The sequence below is a fragment of the Artemia franciscana genome, chromosome 1, assembly GCF_032884065.1.
Source record: "Artemia franciscana chromosome 1, ASM3288406v1, whole genome shotgun sequence".
In the NCBI taxonomy this organism is placed as follows: domain Eukaryota; kingdom Metazoa; phylum Arthropoda; class Branchiopoda; order Anostraca; family Artemiidae; genus Artemia; species Artemia franciscana.
Window position 1 is genome coordinate 42171886 of NC_088863.1, and position 19731 is coordinate 42191616.

Genomic DNA, 19731 nt, shown 5'->3' on the forward strand with positions numbered 1-19731 from the left:
TAATAGAATATTCACTTTAAATCTCAGCCTTAAAGGACTCAACTGTGTGTATGAGTCAGAGTGGTGAACTCTTCAACTTCAGAATTAGCGCATTTTTAAAGCAAAGCTAAAAAATCATTTTAACAGTTTGTTTGAGGTCAGAATTGGAGATAGCTGAAAAAACTGGAAGTCAAAACTGGTACGGAATTTGTTACTGAAAATTTTATGTATATTTTGCATATTATGTTAGCTTTTAATTACAAAACATATCGATGGGCCCGAAATGAAGGGTTCGTCTTCCAATTTATGTACTTTTAAAGGAAGTCGACAAAACTTTTTGAGGGTATAGCTTTTTTGTTCAAGTATCTGAATATAAAAAAAATCTGCCACTGAAAAATATGGCCCTTCTGTATTACATCAAATAATCTTAGCTATATTTAGGTTTGAGCTGCGGAAGGCGGCTTATATTCCATGGAAATGGGACCTTTTGCTTGCTTTTATCTCATTTTGATAGACTTTCGTACAAGTTTATTGGGCTAAAAAAAAAATCGAGGAGTTAAAAAAAAAAAACGATTCCAAATATAAGCAGCTTAAACTAGGAAATATTCACTTTTGAATGTTTTTTTAATAGTACTAAACTATTATGGTAAAAGGTAGTAAGGAGGGGGGTGATTTTTCGAACTCTTCTTCAAACGCCCATGGATCTGTATGTCCAAAAAAAGCAAAACATATTCAAGATTTGTTTAATTTTGAAAGGTGTATGCATTCTAAAAAAATCAAGAATGGATTTTTGTGAAGTTGGGATTCGCTTGACAGGGAATTGATCATTAACTGCAACATATCACAAAACCTCACCTTGGTTTTATGATCAAAAATGTGCTAGGTTCGCTGGTGCATTGCTTGATTTTCGCAGAAAAAGCTTATTCGCAGTTAAAGCTCAGTTTTCTGGCATTTTCGGCTTTTGGTCAAAATAAGAGACTAGTCACATCAGAATGCTAAAATTGCCTCAATTTTTTATGAAAACCTTTCCAAAACTTTTGCGTGACAAGAAGGGATATAAAATTCAAAGACTGATTTATTATTATTCTGGTCGATAAATACAAAGAAATTTCCCGTCTTAGTCATTCGGAATCTGTGAGTATTTCAGTGTTCGCTTAAGATGGCTGGGCGTGCATCATTTATTTTTATGTGTGTTATTTCAGCTGGATTTTATAGTAATAATGCTTCTAAAGGTAATCCTTCTCCCTCAGCTAGATTGCAACATAAAAAAAAAAAAAATTAAGGAACGAGTTTAGGCCAAAAATGAGAGTGTATCGGAAATATTTCGATAATTTTTCAAGATCTAGATAACTGTGAAATTGGGACCATAAAAATATATATAAGCTAATATCTGATAAGCCAAACACATGTCAGTCTGTATGAACAGATCTGTGGGAACCTAGCTTCATCATAATGATAAGATAAAACATTCCTAGCCAGTCCTCCACTCGTGACGTTCAATCGATTGCTTACGCTTCCTCAAAAGAAGTTATTTTGAAAATTTACGTTGGGAAGTCAAGCCACTTCAACTTTTTTCTGAATAGACCTGATATTTGTGATTACTCACAAGGCATGTATTGCATTGCAGCAAGTTTTCAGGGAGGCGATAGCAGCAATTCGAACTTTATGGTTAGGAGGCAAAAGGAGTCAAATAGCCTTCCTGCCGTCCAGGATAATCTTAACTCTGAAGTCGCTATGATCTAGCGAAAGAATTTGAAATAATTCTCTCAAAATCTAAGCCTAGATATTTCGAACAGAAAAAAAAGGAAATAGGAGTTCTAAGATGACCCATGTTTCACGGCAACCCAGTGGCGGGTTCAGTATTCTGAGCGTGTGGTGGGGGGGGGGGCTGAAAATAAGAAACGAAAGGGAGGATGTGTTTCATTTTGCCAAGATTCGCAATAAGGAAAGCAAATTTGAATGCTTGCATTCTGAACAGTATTACCATATCAAGTTCAATTTTGTAAAAATACTGACCATGTAATAATTTTTGAAATGTAATTTTGATAAGCATTTTCGTAATTAAATTTGATTATAATTACCAAATGTAGTAATTTAAAAAAGCGAATAAGTTAGAGAGAGAGCCAGTTAAACCAAACAGCTCGCAGTAACGAAATGCAAAATAAGAAGCGACTCCCCTCAGTTGTAACCCAAATTCTAAAAAACGGGGCATAATCAGCATAAAAACAGAGAAAAAATCAGAATAATGAGTCAAAAGAATTGACTTACTATGCTGATTCTAAATCTTCCAGAATAATTAAATTTAGTGTTGCCCGTCAAAAGCGTACGCTAAAGTTTGACATTTGGTCCCAATTCTTTAAGGACAACTCCGGAAACACAAGGACCGTTTAATTAAAACGATAAGAACCTTTTCTAAAGTACTGAAAACTTTAACCTGAAGAGCGATGTATTGAGCAAGGAGTAACCACCCTTGTATATGTAGTATTCTCTGTCCGTTTTAATTTTTAATGTTCCTCCTTACTTTCAGTTGAATAAACTTTTTTTTCAATGTAATCTTTAATGAAATTACCAGGTCGTGTCGATAAATTTAATGGGTTGATTTTAAGTAGAGATTTGGCTTGGTTTTAATTAGTGATTTGACTCTGATTAGCATAAAAGTAAATAAGCTAGTTAGCAGGGTTAAGTACTGAGAAAAACTAGTTTTTTTCCAGAAGGACATGGTGGTCGAGGCAGTATACCAAGAATATTTGAGAGATAGGAGAATAGTATCTTGAGTTAGCCAAGCAAGACATATTTAAAGAGATATGGAAAAGCTAGTTTGTAGAGTGATAAGCAACCCTTAGGGATATAAAGGGGCTGTGAGCTAAAAAAAATTAGGGTTATGTTAGAGAACCAGGAGATCGAAAAACTTTAATGTGATATATAGTCATCCCTGCCTATATTGCTGTATGCGAAGACCAAGGATTATTGAGGGGGGCATTATTCTAAGGTAAGGCTTATCAGGGAGAATTAAGGTGGACAAAATTAGTAAGAGCAAATTTTTGCCAGTTGGAGATAAGAAAGAACGATTGACAAGGGTAAAGTGGTATATGAATCCTTGGTTGATGTGTGGAGACGGCGAGGATGAGTTAATTAACTTTTGGGTTTTTATTCAAGCAGTTAAACGAATTTAGGGTTGAATCATTTTCTGGTTTGAAAGGGGGGAAATGTATTAAATGATATAACTTTTCTGGGAACCAAAAAGGTTGACGCTTGGTTGGTTTGGCCATGGCTCAAATAGTCCATATTATTGAATTTTCTTATTTATTTTGGAATTAGAGGCTTATGTTCCTTTAACTTATATTGAAATGAATGTTAGTGCTATGGAGTTTAGCGTTAATAAGTGTCATACCACATACAATTTTCCTTAATTCTTCTTAAAAGCTTAAAATGTATTTTTCATCAACAATTTTACTTTGTGCCTTAAAAGACAGCCCATCCTCACATTTTCATTAAATCTTCTATAGCTAGCAGATCGTCACATTCTTTCAGTTCTTAGATGTGATTAAATAAAACAAAATCCAACAGATGTTTTCAACTAAAAGTAAGGAACAACATTAAAGCTCAAAATGAAAAGAAATTATTTCCTATATGAAGGGGTGCCCCCCCATGTCAATACTTTTCTCTTCACGCTAAAATTTTTAGCACTTTCAAAAAAGCTTCCTATTCTAATTTTAAATACAAACTTCCTATTCTTTATTAAAAGGCCCTTGTGTTTCAGAAGTCGTTCGTAAAAATTGGGACAAACCCTCAAATTTTTGCATAAAAAGCAAGGTATAGAGGAGGGGGCAACCCTTTCATATACAAAATAATTTCTTTTTCTTCAGCCGAGTCGCTCCATACTTACACTTCGTTACCAAGAACTCTTTCATCTGGTCGTACCTCGGGAATTTTCACTTTGAGTAGTTTTACTTTCAAGATTCCTGTGTTAAAGTCTATTAAAAAGTTAAGAGAATTTTCTATCTTTGGAGCTCACTAGTTTTTCGTTTATGCTTTAGGTCAGAAGACAATTAAGCGCTGCTTTATTTGGTTTTATATGGATAAAGAAGAAAGCAAATAAATCAGAGGGAGTGCAAGAGAATGCGGTTTTCTATCCAAACCATTTTTCTTCCACTTAAATTTGTTGACTTTTGCAATATACGTTAATACACAGAATTATCAATGGGCCTATCATATATAAAACTAAATATGTTTTATGCTTCATCTTTTACTATGCAGGGCAGCTGTGCATCAGCATACAGTGCTGTGAAGTATAGAGTAATCAGATACAGGAAAATAAAGTTGGTTGAATTTCTGTTTGTTTAAAATCGGTGTTATTGACCTATGATTTCAAAGCCCAAACTTTCCAACCCAAGACTAACAAACCAAGAAACAAGTGGAATCTTTACCCTGGTAGACTACAAATGTATCTGCGAAATATTCGCTTAGGTGGTTATGAATATATCAGTTTATCTTTGCCGCTTGATGCTCCACCGGTATCTTTGTTAATAAAAAAGCATTATGACGATAGGAAAAGCCTCCTTTTATAAAGATAAAAAGTAATAAAACAAAAAAATAAAAAAGGAGACTCACCTCTGCTTCCTATGCAAAAAAGTAATTTTTCTTGTCGCTCTAGATGACTATAATGGTCTCATAGAGTTTTTGACTTATGGAGATTACAATGGTGCCATTTTCACTTGGATCTGTCAGCACTTTGTAGGGTTTCAAGCTATTTTTTGAAATCCATTAAATTTATTTTCATAATAAATATTTACCATGAAGATTAATCGAAATAAGAATTACAGTTACTAAATCAACCTCTAATAGGAAATCTTTCACATTTATATTTTTTTCAAACACTTTTATTTAACTTTTCTGTTGCTATGGGTTAACTTTGTTCTTAACTAGGTTGCGGAGCATGTCGCGACTATGATTTTACACTGCAAAGTTTAATTAGCCTGACCAGTGACGTCGTTTTTGGTGGGGGGGGGGAAGCAGTTGCTTCCCTAAGAATTACGAAAATATGTAATTTCTGACGTAACTTTAAAACTGCAGCTTGTTCCTAAGTTTCAACTTCGCTCTTTGCTTTGAGCAGATAATTTTTTTTTATTAATCCGTTCTCGTTTTTAATATAAAACAAAACGCAAAGAAACAGGGAATCATTTCACTTACTAATACTCTTACCTCATTAATATTTTTGCAAATATAACGCCTTTGAAACTTTTCACCAAGTAAGTAGATGAGTCTAATTAATGGCAACATTACGAAAATATATTATACTTCCTGTTTTGCCACGTTTGATCAGGTCTAATTTGTTTCCCTAATGGTAATTTAATGCTCTTTTACTTCCAAAAATCTATTATCTCAAGAATAGATTTTCTTGTTTCAAATGCAGATATGAATACACCCACCACATCTGTAAATACGACAGAAACGAAATGTTGGAAGAGTAAGAAGGTAGATACATGGAAGAATAAAATACAGTGAATAGAATTTCTTGAATGAAAAAGAAATCAACGAAAAAAAAATAAGACTCAGTCGTTTTTATGGCACTTGGTATTAACTAAGTGACGTACAGCGATCGCAAATTCTGTCGGTCTGTCTAACGGTCTGTCCCGGTTTTGCCACTTTAGGCACTTCCAGGTCAGTTAGGACTATGAAATTTGGTAGGCGTATCAGGGACCTGATCAGATTAAATTAGAAATAGTAATTTCCCGATTTGACCATCTGGGGTGGGGGAGTGGGGGGCCGGTTAATTCAGAAAAAATGAAGTATTTTTAACTTACGGACGGGTGATGGGATCTTAATGAAATTTGATATTTGGAAGGGTATCACGTCTCAGAGCTCTTATTTTAAATTCCGACCAGATCTGGTGACATTGGGGGGAGTTGGAGGGGGGACCTAAAATCTTGGAAAACGCTTAGAGTGGAGGGATCGGGATGAAACTATGCGGGAAAATAAGCAGAAGTCCTAGATAAGTGATTGGCATAACCGGAAAGTTGGGGGGGGGGGATTAATTCTGAAAATAAGAAAATGAGGTATTTTTAACTTGCGATGGAGTGATCGAACCTTAATGAAATTTGAAGTTTGGAAGGATATCGTGTCTCAGACCTCTTATTTAAATCCCAACCGGATCTGGTGATATTGGGGGAGTTGAGGGGGCCTAAAATCTTGGAAAACGGTTAGAGTGGAGGATCGGGATGAAACTTGGTGGGAAAAAATAAGCACAAGTCCTAGATACGTGATTGACATAACCAAAACGGATCCACTCTCTTTGGGGGAGTTGGGGGGAGTGTTTATTCTAAAAAATGGAAAAATGACGTATTTTCAACTTACGAAGGAGTAATCGGACCTTAATGAAAATTGAAGTTTAGAAGGATATCGTGTCTCAGAGCTCTTACTTTAAATCCCAACCGGATCCGGTGATATTGGGGGGAGTTACTTAAAACTAAAAAGGGAGAACTTAAAATCTTGGAAGGCACTTAGAGTGGAGGGATCAAGATGAATTGGTGGTAAAAATAATCGTAAGTCCTAGACATAATTGACATAACCGGAACGGATCTGCTCTCTTCGGGGGAGTTGGGGGGAGGAGGGTTAATTCTAAAAAGTTAAATAATGAGGTATTTTTAACTTACGAAGGAGTGATTGGATCTTAATGAAATTTGATGTTTGGAAGGATATCGTGTCTCAGGGCTCTTATTTTAAATCCCCACCAGATCTGCCGACATTGGGGGGAGTTTGGGGGACCCAAAATCTCAGAAAACGCTTGGAGTGGAGGGACCGGGATAAAACTTGATGGGAAAAATAATCATAAGTTTTGTATAATTTTAATAATTTTTCAATCCTGAAAAATTGGAAAAATGAGATATTTTCAACTTACGAAGGATTGACCGGATCTTAATGAAATTTGATGTTTGGAAGGATATCTCAGAGCTTTTATTTTAAATCCTGGCCGGATCTGGTGAAGGAGAAGTTGGGGGTGGTGGCGAAACCTAAAATCTTGAAAAACGCTTAGAGTGGAGGGATTGGGATGAAACTTGGTAGGAAATATAAGCACAAGTCCTAGATATGGCATTGACATAATCGGAACGGATCTGCTCTCTTTGGGGGAGTTGATGTGGAGGGTTAATCCTAAAAAAATAGAAAAAATGAGGTATTTTTTACTTACGAAAGAGTGATCGTATCTTAATGAAATTTCATATTTAGAAGGACCTCGAAACTCAGATCTCTTATCTGAAATCTCGACGTGATGTGAGGGGGGGGGGAGCCGGAAATCGTGAAAAACGATTAAAGCGGAGAGATCAGGATGAAACTTGGTGGAAAGAATAAGCACAAGTCCAAAATAGATGACTGACATAACCGGACCGGATCCGCTCTCTTTGGTGGAGTTAGTGGGGGAGTAATTCGGAAAAATAGAAAAAATGAGGTATTTGTGACTTACTAACGGGTGATCAGATCTTCATGAAATTTGATATCTAGAAGGATCGTGTACTTTAGAACTCGCATTCTAAATCCCGACCAGATCCGGTGACATTGAAGGGTGATGGAGGGGGAAACCAGAATGCTTGGAAAACGTGAAAATCGAGTTATCTTACGAAGGGGTGGTCGGATCTTAATGAAACCCGGTATATAGAAGAATCTTGTGTCTCAGATGCTCCATTTTCAATTAGAATCGGATCTGGAGACATAGAGGGTTGGAGGAGGGAAACATAAATCTTGGAAACCGGAAATCTTTGAAAACACTTAGAGTGGAGAGATCGGGATGAAACTTGAGGGATAGAATAAGCACAAGTTATAGATACGAGATTGACATAATTGGTACAGATCTGTTCTCTTTGGGGGAGCTGGGGGTTTTTAATTTGGAAAATGTATAAAAATTGAGGTATTTTTAACTTAAGAACGGGTGACCGGTACTTAATGAAATTTAATATTTAGAAGGAACTCATGTCTCAGATTTCTTATTTAAAATCAAGACCAAATCTGTTGACATTGGGGGAAGTAGGAGGGAGAAACCGGAAATCTTGGAAAACGCTTATCAATGTCGTAGATACGTGATTGACATAACCGGACTGGATCAGCTCCTTCTGGACGTGCTAGGACAATGAAAATTGGTAGGCGTGTCAAGGAGCTACACAAATTGACTTGATCGAGTCGTTTTTCTCCAATTTCACCATCTGGGAGGGGGGGCTGAAGGGAGAGGAAAAATTAAAAAAACTGAGGTATCGTTAACTTACGAGTGGGTGATCGGATCTTAATCAATTTTGATATTTAGAGGGACCTCGTGACTCAGAGCTCTTATTTTAAATCCCGACCGGCATTAAGCCTTTGATTTTTCTTGTAAAGCAATCTATCGATTCTTAGAATTTTGCTAAAGCTCATACCATATGAGCTCTTGGCTCTTCCGACCTCGTCGCAAGTGCCATATGAGCTCTTAGCTCTTGTTATAATAATATTTGTACTAACACTATACTAATATTATTTTGTTTTTGTGCTAATATTATTTGTATTAATAATAATATTAGAACTATCGCTAAATGATTACCATGCTGACTTCTCTCTATTTTCGCTTTTCAAAATATTTCGTTTTACCAGTTCCAAAAAAAGAAATGTTATAAATATATTAAGTTTTTGTGCTGAAATTAGTCTAGAATAAGTTTTGTATGGATATATTTTTATTAGCTGGTTTGTGGACATGTTATTATTTATTAGCTGAAATAAGTTTTGTGTGGATGTAAAAAGCAGTACCAATCCATATTCATTTTCTATTGTCGTCAGTTTTAACATGCAGCACTAGGAGATCGATCTTTGCTCGGTGAAGGAATTTCAGACTTAAAAACGATATTAAGTGTAACTCGCCCCCCCCCCCTCTGGAAAACTGTATCCTCCACATCTTGGTGTACAAAAAGAAGTTTTGTGTAATTTTTCTAGATTTTGTTTTTTGAACAAAGATACAACAGGGAAGGTAATTTTCAAAATCTAGGTGTCATCATATCCCTTTAAATTAGCATCCAATACGCAATGCTTCCCAGATCTATTCTGGTAATAATTTTCACTTTCTTTTTCGAATAATTTTAAATTAAAAACACTGTCTCTTTTTCAATGTGGGTGAAAATTCTAAGGGAATTCATGGGGGAGTTACCGCCTAAAATCACTAAGCGACGCGAGATGGACCTGTTACAATGAAGCAGTGTAACCACTGCTGGTCAACTTTGAAGCAACTCTTGCATCTTAAGAAAATTTTTTAGAGACCATCTACAATGCTGGAGGACAAGCCAATGCTTTGATTTAAAGCTTAGCACAACAAATTTAATCTTACAGAGTCAAAACCCGTTCAAAATTGCGTGCAACTGAATCGTGCCATGCTCGGGGTTTTTACAATTATGCTTCATTTAACGACAACATTGAGCATCTAGTGCTGGACATGGGGGTAGAGGTAAATCGAGAAGAGATAGGTACTGTAACACTAGTGGTGAAGCTGGCTGAAAAAAGCCGACTGTATAAGGCGTTCACCTTCGACTACCCAAAAGCTTGGTTACACTATATTAATGCTGTCTATATCAACGTACTGCTGATAATTTTAGTAACAGCCAAGAACAAGTATTTAACTTTATGGTTAGTCAGTGAGTGTTTATCATGTATTATGTAATGTTTTGAATAGAACGAAGTAGCGTTTTTGATAAATAGTAATTTTTCTTCAATATTGCTTGCAGAAAAATGTGCTATTGAAGACTTAGAGCAGACTTTCATTACACCACTTTCATTTCATTGCCACTTTCATGTCCTTTTTTTTATTCGGTGTTGAGTATCCTCTATTTCAAAATTAACCAAAACAAGTTTTCAGACACCTTGAAATCAAATTAAGGCATGAGTTTTTCACAAATCTTCCAACACCCCTTTCCCCTAAAGGATATTCCACGATCCTTGACTCTCCAGATGAAGAGTCTTGTGTTCCTTCAATAAAAAGGCTGGAGCTAAGGGGCTTGGAACGACCTATGGTCTTTATGAAAATAATGCATAGATTGGATATCGCCAAGGTAGGAGACGGACCTGTAGGCTTTGTGGCTGTGTGAGGCTACACAGCTTAATGCTCTGACCTAAGAGAATGCACAATATTTGAAAAAAATTACATTTATTTATCTTAAAATCTAGTTTGCTGTCGTCAGCTCTGTGTTTGGTTTAATTGCGTGAAAAAAACTGATAAATGAAGCAAGTGCATGTCGTTTTCAAAAGATATAATATTTGATCAAATAATAACCATTTGAAAGAGTTTGATGATGACATAAAATCCTGCGCAGGTGCTGAAGAATTTCCTCTTTATTCGGGGTTATTATAAGCAAAAGCACATAAACCAAATTCAAAATTTTGATGGCGGTGAGGGACTTTAGTTAGGATAAGGTGGTAATGAAAACACGAGGGACCAATCATGAGGTTATTGCGACCTATCATTACCCATTGCCCTTAGCAAAGTCGTAGCAATAATTTAAACATACTTGCAGACATTTTTCATACGGAGAGATCACGAAGGACACGTCAACTATTATCATCTGAATTTCCAATCTATGATGACTGTGGTGTGACTAAACAGTGCTTTGGATATCCCCCAGGATGTTTTGACAACTACTCCTGTTCTATGGCTGTGAGCTATCGGAAATTTAATCAAAGCTACGAATTTGAGCTCCTAGCTGACATATCCGAAAATGCAACCATTACTAATCGAACTGGAATTTATGTTGCCGTGGGTCTCTCTCCTACCGGAAAAATGGACAAGAGTAGTGTTACAGATTGCTCAGCAATAGGGGGGACTATCAAGGCGTCCATGTCTTACAACCAAGGGCGCAACAATCAAAGGCTTCCTAAGGTATCTTTCTTATTTTCTTCTTTTTTTCCAGTTAAACGTAAAATGGCGTTTTTACTATAAAGTCAACAATTCGTTATACTCAGTTACAAAAGAATGAAAAATGAAAATAATTGCCCATATAATTCTGTGGTATATCCAATTAACTTTAGAGATTCTCTGCAAATTGCGAGTTCATGGGTAGTATGATCATTTTGGAGATGAGCGGCTAAGATATGTAGGTCATTGAAACTTTGATATTGCATATAATTGTTTCAATACCTAGTTATGAATGCTTTAGAAACTTTTTTACAAAACTAGTCCTACGTTTTTGTATATAAATCAGAGGCAACGCTGTAGCGTTGCCTCTGAACAGGTTAACAAATCCCACCCCGGAGCCCATGGGTAAAAATTGTACCTTATATTTATTTATTATTTATTTTCTTTATTTCCCTCAAAAAATGAGGAGTACGCTACAATATAATATAAAGAAAAAAACAACTGATAACACTTACAATCAAAACCTATCAAATATTAATCCAACACTTAAAAAAAAAAAAAAAAAAAAAAAAAAAAAAAAAAAAAAAAAAAAAAAAAAACACTTTCTAAATAGATTAGCCTATAAATCATGAAGAGCCAGAACTGTTACTAAAAACGGAAATAAATTGTGGCCTAAAAGGCTAATTTTCGCCCTATCTTCAAATGTTTTATATTTTTTCTTTATACAGACTACAGGATCCTTCACATTAAGCTTTAAAACAATCTCAGTGTTACTAAAAGAAAGGGGGAAACCAAGTAAAAATTTACTAAATTTAAAATAAGCAACTTTAATGGGCGAAAGATCAGAAGGTCTGAAATTTCGGAAGAGGAGGGACGGGAACAATATGTGAGGCAGAGCAACAGCGCTATACATACGACCCAGGACGTCCCGACGGTAACGACCCCGAAAACGAATTAAAAGACCAAATGCCTTGCGTAGTTTCATCTGAACATGCTGAACCAGGACTGGTATCCCAGGGAAATACAAGGTTTTGATGGAAAGGGTTGTTATTTAAGTTTTCACACTCCCAAGGGGGCTCACAATCACACTAATTCACTAAGACTCAATCACTCACTCGCTTGCACTGACACTCACTCACACCCAGGTGGAAGAAACGGTCGTATAAACCTTGAAGAGGGCTCCTCTATTGGACACCCGAAGTTCTAATGGCCGGTTAAGAGTCAAAAGTGATCGGAGGGCAACTAGCCTCCCCCATGCCGTCTTTTCCGCAAAAGCATACCATCATTTCTATAATATTACCATTTTATTTTAAATAATGCAAAGATCGGATAACAAACTCTGGATTTGGTAAAAACCCTCTAGAGCCCGGGGGCAAGTGTTGTAAGTCATGCCCCGGGACCATATAAGGTTTTATTCAAAAGGGTGGCCGTATGAATTTGGTAGGAGGCTCATTTGATTGGTAATTGAAAGTTCCAGTTCTATTTTTCAGAGTCAAAAGTGATCAAACGGAAACTTTCTCCCTTCCCTTACACCCTCTTTTCCCAAAATAAATCCAATTGAAATTTTGAGATAGTCATTTTTTTAAAAAATAGTCTAAAAATCATATAAAAATACCTTTAAGATTGAAATAACCCCCCAGGACCCAGGGGCCTCGGTTATAAGTTATGCCCCAAATGGAAAGGAGGTTTTTCTGGAAGAAGTTTTCATATAAACATGGATGAGATTTATTTCTTTCGAAATTGAAACTTATGCTTCCCTTTTTAAGAGTCAAAAGGTATTAGAAGACAGCTATTCACCCTCCACAACTTCTTTTCCCCAAATGAAAACGATCAACATTTTGAGTTTGCTATTTAGTTCAGAATAGTCCATGTCATATAACAATGCTTCCGGGGAAGACTAAACCCACCACAAGCAGAGGGATAGGTTCGTAAGCTATGTTCCGAGGGCATATAAGGTTTGTATGTACGGGATGGTCGTACAAACTTCAGAAGGGACTCATCTGACTGGAAAGACAATGTTCTTTGTCCTTTTTAAAAAGCATAAGTGAATTGAGGGCAACTAGCCCCACCCTCTCGAAGCTCTTTTTTCCGAATTCATCTGATTAAAATTTCGAGATAGTTAATCTGTTCAAAAAATCCAATAATTCTGTAACAATGCCTCCATAGCCCCCAGAGCCCGGGGAGAGGGTTGTAAGTTATGCATCGGGGGTATATAAAATTTTTATGGAGCGGATGGTCGTAAAAATTTAGTAGGAGGTTATCTGGTTGTAAAATTAAACTTTCAGTTTCCTTTTTAAGAATTAAATGTGATCGAAAGGCAACTAGCTCCTCCCAACATTATGTTTTCTTTAAATACATCTGATCGAAACATGAGATGGTAATTTTGTTTGAAGTAGTCCAAAGAACATATAACAATGCCTCCAGGGTGGATAAAAATCCCCACAGCGAGGGGGTAAGGGTTTTAAATTACGACTCTGGGACGTATAAGGTTTTTACAGAATGGTTGTTGTATAAACTTTGAAGGAGGCTCATTTGTTGGAAACTGAAAGTTGAAATTTTTTTCAAGAGTCAAAAGTGATCAGAGGTCAACTAGAACTCCTTCCCATGCTCTCTTTTCCCCAAATGCATCCAATCAAAATTTTGAGATAGCTATCTTGTTCGTAATCGTCCTCCTCCGGGTTGACACGACCCCCCAAAACCCGAGGGCAAAGGTTGTAAGTTATTCCCCGGTGGCATATAAGGTTCTTATGGAAGAGATGGTCGTATAAGCTTTGAAGGAGGCTCATTTGATTAGATATTGAAAGTTTTAGTTCCCTTTTAAGAGTCAAAAGTAATTGTTGAGCAATCAGCTCCTCTCCCATTGCACCCTCTTCTCCCGAATGGACCCAATCAAAATTTTGAGATGTCATTTTGTTCAAAATAGTACAAAATTTACATAAATATGCCTTAAGGGTTGACAACCCCCCAGCTCCTGGGGCATAAACTATAGGTTATGCTAGTTGCCTATTGCTAACACATAAGGTTTTTATGGAAGGGGTGGTTCTGTGAACTTTGAAGTAGGACTGTTTTGATTGGTAGCTGATAGTTCCAGCTCCCTATTTAAGAGTTAAAAGTGATCGGAGGTTATTCAGACCCCCCCCTCTTCTCACACCGTTCTTTGCTCAAATGCGTCCGATAAAATTTTCAGATAGTAATTTTGTTCAAAATAATCCAAAGGTCAAATTGCTATAACTCAGTGGTTGAGAAACCCCCGGGATCAGCCCCCGGGATAAGGGATGTAAGTTATGAAAGTTTCTTATTGTTACTTCGATACTTTGTTTACTTTGGTACTTTGATTTTCTGATTTAAAGGCAACTTTGATTTTAGGGACCTGTAATGTAGGCTATGCAAGTTGCTTACAGTTACTCTGTTTACTTTGATGCTTTGATACTTTCTTTATTTTGATGCTTTGTTACTTTGATACTGGTTTTGATACTTTGATGTTTAAAAAATGACTTCGAAATTGTGAATGTTTAAAAACTCGAAACTTTGGCAATCAGATCGAAAGGAAATTAATTTAGAAATCTATTGTTTGGTAATAATTTTTGGTGGATTTGAGTTTGAATTATTATAGGTTTTTATTTCTGCGGATATTAAGTTTATTATAGCCATCACTTTTCTTTGAAAGGCTTCTTTTTCAGGATTTTTTTTTTTTTTTTTTTTTTTTTTTTTTTTAGCAAAAAACTAAATATTCAAGAATTTTGTGTAGTACCTCATAGTAGAGAATAATTGAATATTGTGAAGGCTTATATTCCATTTTTGAGGAAAAATAACTTTTACTTTAGATATTCATTGGAATGTGTCAATTGATTACAGAAATAAGTGGTTTCACACTATTGTATGATGTGAGAAAGGATAATGATGACGGAAAGACATGGATTCCAAACATGGCAGTAAAAATTTCTAAGGGAAACCAAATGCCATTTGAGTTATACGAAATGTTGCTAAATATGTGATGTTTTTGATTTGAGTCAAAACGAACGAGCAATTGTGTTTTGCAGAAGATAAAATTAATTCATATCTCAGAATTAAAACAAGGTTAAAATTTAGTTTGAAACACATTGATGAATTGGAAGACTTTAAAAAAAAAACAGCAATATATTGTTATTGATTATTACAGGGTTGAACAAAAATGTTTCTAAGTCTTGAAAAGTATTTTTTTAGGATAGGTATTTTAGTTTGTTTTATGACGTTAAACGTGATTACCGGAGATAAAAAAAAGAATTATAACTGATAGGAAAGTCACTTTTTGATATCTTGATATTTTATTTAAATTGATTTTTGTTTCGTTGCATAATAATATCGTTTGATATATGGGTTAACGACTTTCAACATAAAAAACGGAGATTATATTGATGAAATGGGATGTAAATCTTATGAATAAAAAAAATTTTAATATCCGAAGATCGGTTGGAGCTGTCGAGTTGAATCTTTCAGGGGATTGCGGAACCTATTACATGGATAAAGAAAGTCTTTTAGAATGTTTTGAATTGCAGCAAATCTTAACTGGTTTTAACTTTGATCATTTTTGGTTATCCCTCGAAAATTAGCCCCCCCCCAAAAGAAACTAATGTCTTATAAACAGTTTTTTCGATCGATTTTTTATTATTGATAGCTGCACACACCAAGAAAAACTTTTTAAACTTTGAGACTGTATTAATACTTCAGCTCCCAAAGAAATGCCTTCTTTTTAAATTTGAGTAATCTAGCAGATTAGTACATTCTTATTATGTAGTTTCATTTTAAATTTGTTCGTCCCGTACGGCTCCATTCTTAGGTGATTTTTTAGATGAATTAACGGTTATTATGCATATATATATATATATATATATATATATATATATATATATATATATATATATATATATATATATATATATATATATATATATATATATATATATATATATATATATATATATATATATATATATATATATATATACTAGCTGTTGGGGAGGGGCTTCGTGCCACCCAAACACCTAGTTGGTGGGGGCGCTTCGCGCCCCCCAAGCCCCCCCGCGCGCGTAAGTCGTTACGCGCCATATTAGTTACGTGCCATTTCAGTTGTGTCCTATGTCCCACCTGTGAATATATATATATATATATATATATATATATATATATATATATATATATATATATATATATATATATATATATATATATATATATCTATCTATATATATAAAAATAAGTTGTCTGTCTGTCTGTGGATGGATGGATGGATGTGTCAGGTGACGTCACCTGAAAAAACTGGATTAGGTGACGTCAAAACTGAAAAAACTAAAAAAAGGCAAAAACTACAAAAAAAACTAAAAACTAATAAAAAAAATAAAAAAGCTAAAAAACTAAAAAAACTATAAAGGTAAAAACCAATAAAAAACTAAAAAAAAAACTGAAAAAACTAAAAAAAGGCAAAAACTACAAAAAAAAACTAAAAACTAATAAAAAAAGTAAAAAAGCTAAAAAACTAAAAAAACTAAAAAAACTAAAAAAAGGTAAAAAACTAAAAAAAATAAAAAATAAAAAAAAACTAAAAAAAAGGAAAAAACTGAAAAATAAGCTAAAATAAAGGTAAAAACCAATAAAAAACTAAAAAAAAAGGAAAAAACTAATAAATGACGACACTCAAAGAGAAAGCGACCAGGACAAAAGGAATGTTCGATTAGCAATCAACAAAGCACCGGGACACAGGGAGTATAAATGACGACCAGGACATAAGTAAAAAAAAAAAACTATCTATATATATAAAAATAAGTTGTCTGTGGATCTGTGGATCGTGGATCAGGTGACGTCACCTGAAAAAACTGGATCAGGTGACGTCAAAACTGAAAAAACTAAAAAAAGGCAAAAACTACAAAAAAAACTAAAAACTAATAAAAAAGCTAAAAAACTAAAAAAACTAAAAAAAAGGCAAAAACTACAAAAAAACTAAAAACTAATAAAAAAAATAAAAAAGCTAAAAAACTAAAAAAACTAAAAAAAGGTAAAAAACTAAAAAAACTAAAAACTAAAAAAAAACTAAAAAAGGTAAAAACTAAAAGAACTAAAAAAGAAAAAAATAAATGACGACACTCAAAGAGAAAGCGACCAGGACAAAAGGAATGTTCGATTAGCAATCAACAAAGCACCGGGACACAGGGAGTATAAATGACGACCAGGACACAAGTAAAAAAAAAAATTAACAAAACTAAAAAGAAGGTAAAAACTACAAAAAAACTAAAAAGAAAAAAAAACTAAAAACTAATAAAAAAACTAAAAAATCTAAAAATCTAAATAAACTAAAAAAGAAAAAAAAAGGAAAAAAATAAAGGAGAAAAACAAAACTAAAAAACGAATGTATATACAGACCGGTACACCGGGATACAAATGACGACCGGGACACAGGGAATATAAATAACGACCGGGACATAGGGACACAACTACAACGAGGACACCGGGGGAAACAGGGGGATATAAATGACGACCGGGACAAAAAAACTAAAAAGAAATAAAAACTAAAAACTAATAAAAAAAACTAAAAAATCTAAAAATCTAAATAAGCTAAAAAAGAAAAAAAAGGGAAAAAAATAAAGGAGAAAAACAAAACTAAAAAACGAATGTATATACAGACCGGGACACCGGGATACAAATGATGACCGGGACCCGGGACACAGGGAATATAAATGACGACCGGGACACAGGGACACAACTACAACGGGGACACCGGGGGAAACAGGGGGATAACCTGACAATCTATTTATATGCAAAGACAATGGGACAGCAAAGAATGTTGTATATTCGCAAGTTTTACGTAGTTAAAACCATATATATATATATATCTATATTCACAGGTGGGACATAGGGACACAACTACAATGGCGCGTAACTATTATGGCGCGTAACGACTTACGCGCGCGGGGGGGCTTGGGGGGGGCGCGAAGCGCCCCCACCAACTAGGTGTTGGGGTGGCGCGAAGCGCCAATATATATATAATATATATATATATATATATATATATATATATTTATATATATATTTAAATATATATATATATATATATATATATATATATATATATATGTATATATATATATATATATATATATATATATATATATATATATATATATATATATATATGTGTTTTTAACTACGTAAAACTTGCGAATATACAACATTCTTTGTTGTCCCATTGTCTGTGCATATAAATAGATTGTCAGGTTTACCGACTCTTGAACATGCAACATATAATGGTCCATGGAAAAACAATCCGTATTCAGATCTATACCTCATGATTCTAATGATTGCCCTTGAGCTTTGTTGAAAACGTAATAGAGGCCCCAATCTTGACAGGCCCTTTTGAGGGTGAGGCTGTTCTTATTCCTTGCATTCCCATGATTCGAACGGATCTGCATTTTCAATTTAAAAGATTGCAATTCCCAATTCGATTAGCATTTGCAATCACCATCAACAATGATCAAGGTCAATCATTAGAAAAATGTGGTATAGATCTTAATACTGATTGTTTCTCCCATGGACAATTGTACGTTGCGTGTTCGAGGGTCGGTAAACCTGACAATCTGTTTATATGCAGCGACAATTGGACAGCGAAGAATGTTGGATATTCTCAAGTTTTACGCAGTTAATTTGTATTGTATCTATCTATCTATCTATCTATATAAAAACGAGTTGTGTGTATGCATGTTTGTTTGTTTGTAAAAAGAGCGTTTGCATATGACGTCATTATAAGTACATAAGGCTTTGTATATGCACAGACAATGGGAAAGCCAAGAATGTTGTATATTCGCAAGTTTTACGTAGTTCAAAACACATATATAAATCGATCTATATTCATAGGTGGTACTAGGTGGTACTAGGTGGTATTATAGTTGGTGGGGGCGCGAAGCGCTTCCTCAAGAGCTAGTCTTCTATAAATATATCTATATATATAAAAATAAGTTGTCTGCGGATCTGTGGATCTGTGGATCTGTGGATCAGGTGCATATGACGTCTGAATTATTTCACACTAATACAAAAGAAGAAAAAAAACTAAAAAAGCTAAAAAACTAAAAAAAACTAAAAAAAGGTAAAAAACTAAAAACTAAAAAAAAACTGAAATAACTAAAAAAAGGCAAAAACTACAAAAAAACTAAAAACTAATAAAAAAAACTAAAAAAGCTAAAAAACTGAAAAAACTAAAAAAACTAAAAAAAGGTAAAAAACTAAAAAAAACTAAAAACTAAAAAAGAAAAAAACTAAAAAAAAGGAAAAAACTGAAAAATAAAAGATAAAACGGAAAAAACTGAAAAATAAAAGATAAAAAGAAAGCTAAAAAATATCTATCTATCTATATAAAAATAAGTTGTCTGTCTGTGGATGGGTCAGGTGACGTCACCTGAAAAAACTGGATCAGGTGACGTCAAAACTGAAAAAACTAAAAAAGGCAAAAACTACAAAAAAAACTAAAAACTAATAAAAAAATAAAAAAGCTAAAAAACTAAAAAAACTAAAAAAAGGCAAAAACTACAAAAAAAACTAAAAACTAATAAAAAAGCTAAAAAACTAAAAAAACTAAAAAAAGGCAAAAACTACAAAAAAAACTAAAAACTAATAAAAAAGCTAAAAAACTAAAAAAAACTAAAAAAACTAAAAAAAAGGTAAAAAACGAAAAAAACTAAAAACTAAAAAAAACTAAAAAAAAAGGAAAAAACTGAAAAATAAGCTAAAATAAAGGTAAAAACCAATAAAAAACTAAAAAAAAACTGAAAAAACTAAAAAAAGGCAAAAACTACAAAAAAAAACTAAAAACTAATAAAAAAAGTAAAAAAGCTAAAAAACTAAAAAAAACTAAAAAAACTAAAAAAAGGTAAAAAACT

The 19731-nt window shown here is 34.1% G+C and overlaps 1 protein-coding gene across 1 annotated transcript in view; it reads left to right on the forward strand.

Annotated features, from left to right (window-relative positions):
• Positions 1–1126: 1126 nt before the first annotated feature.
• LOC136029941 (putative ferric-chelate reductase 1 homolog) overlaps positions 1127–19731 on the forward strand; it is a gene marked incomplete at its 3' end in the record, with an annotated part of 72007 nt that continues 53402 nt past the window's right edge. Inside the window, 2 exon segments of the mRNA XM_065708482.1 lie at positions 1127–1211; positions 10494–10855. Coding sequence (XP_065564554.1) covers positions 1139–1211; positions 10494–10855 — 435 coding nt within the window. The 5' untranslated portion in view covers positions 1127–1138.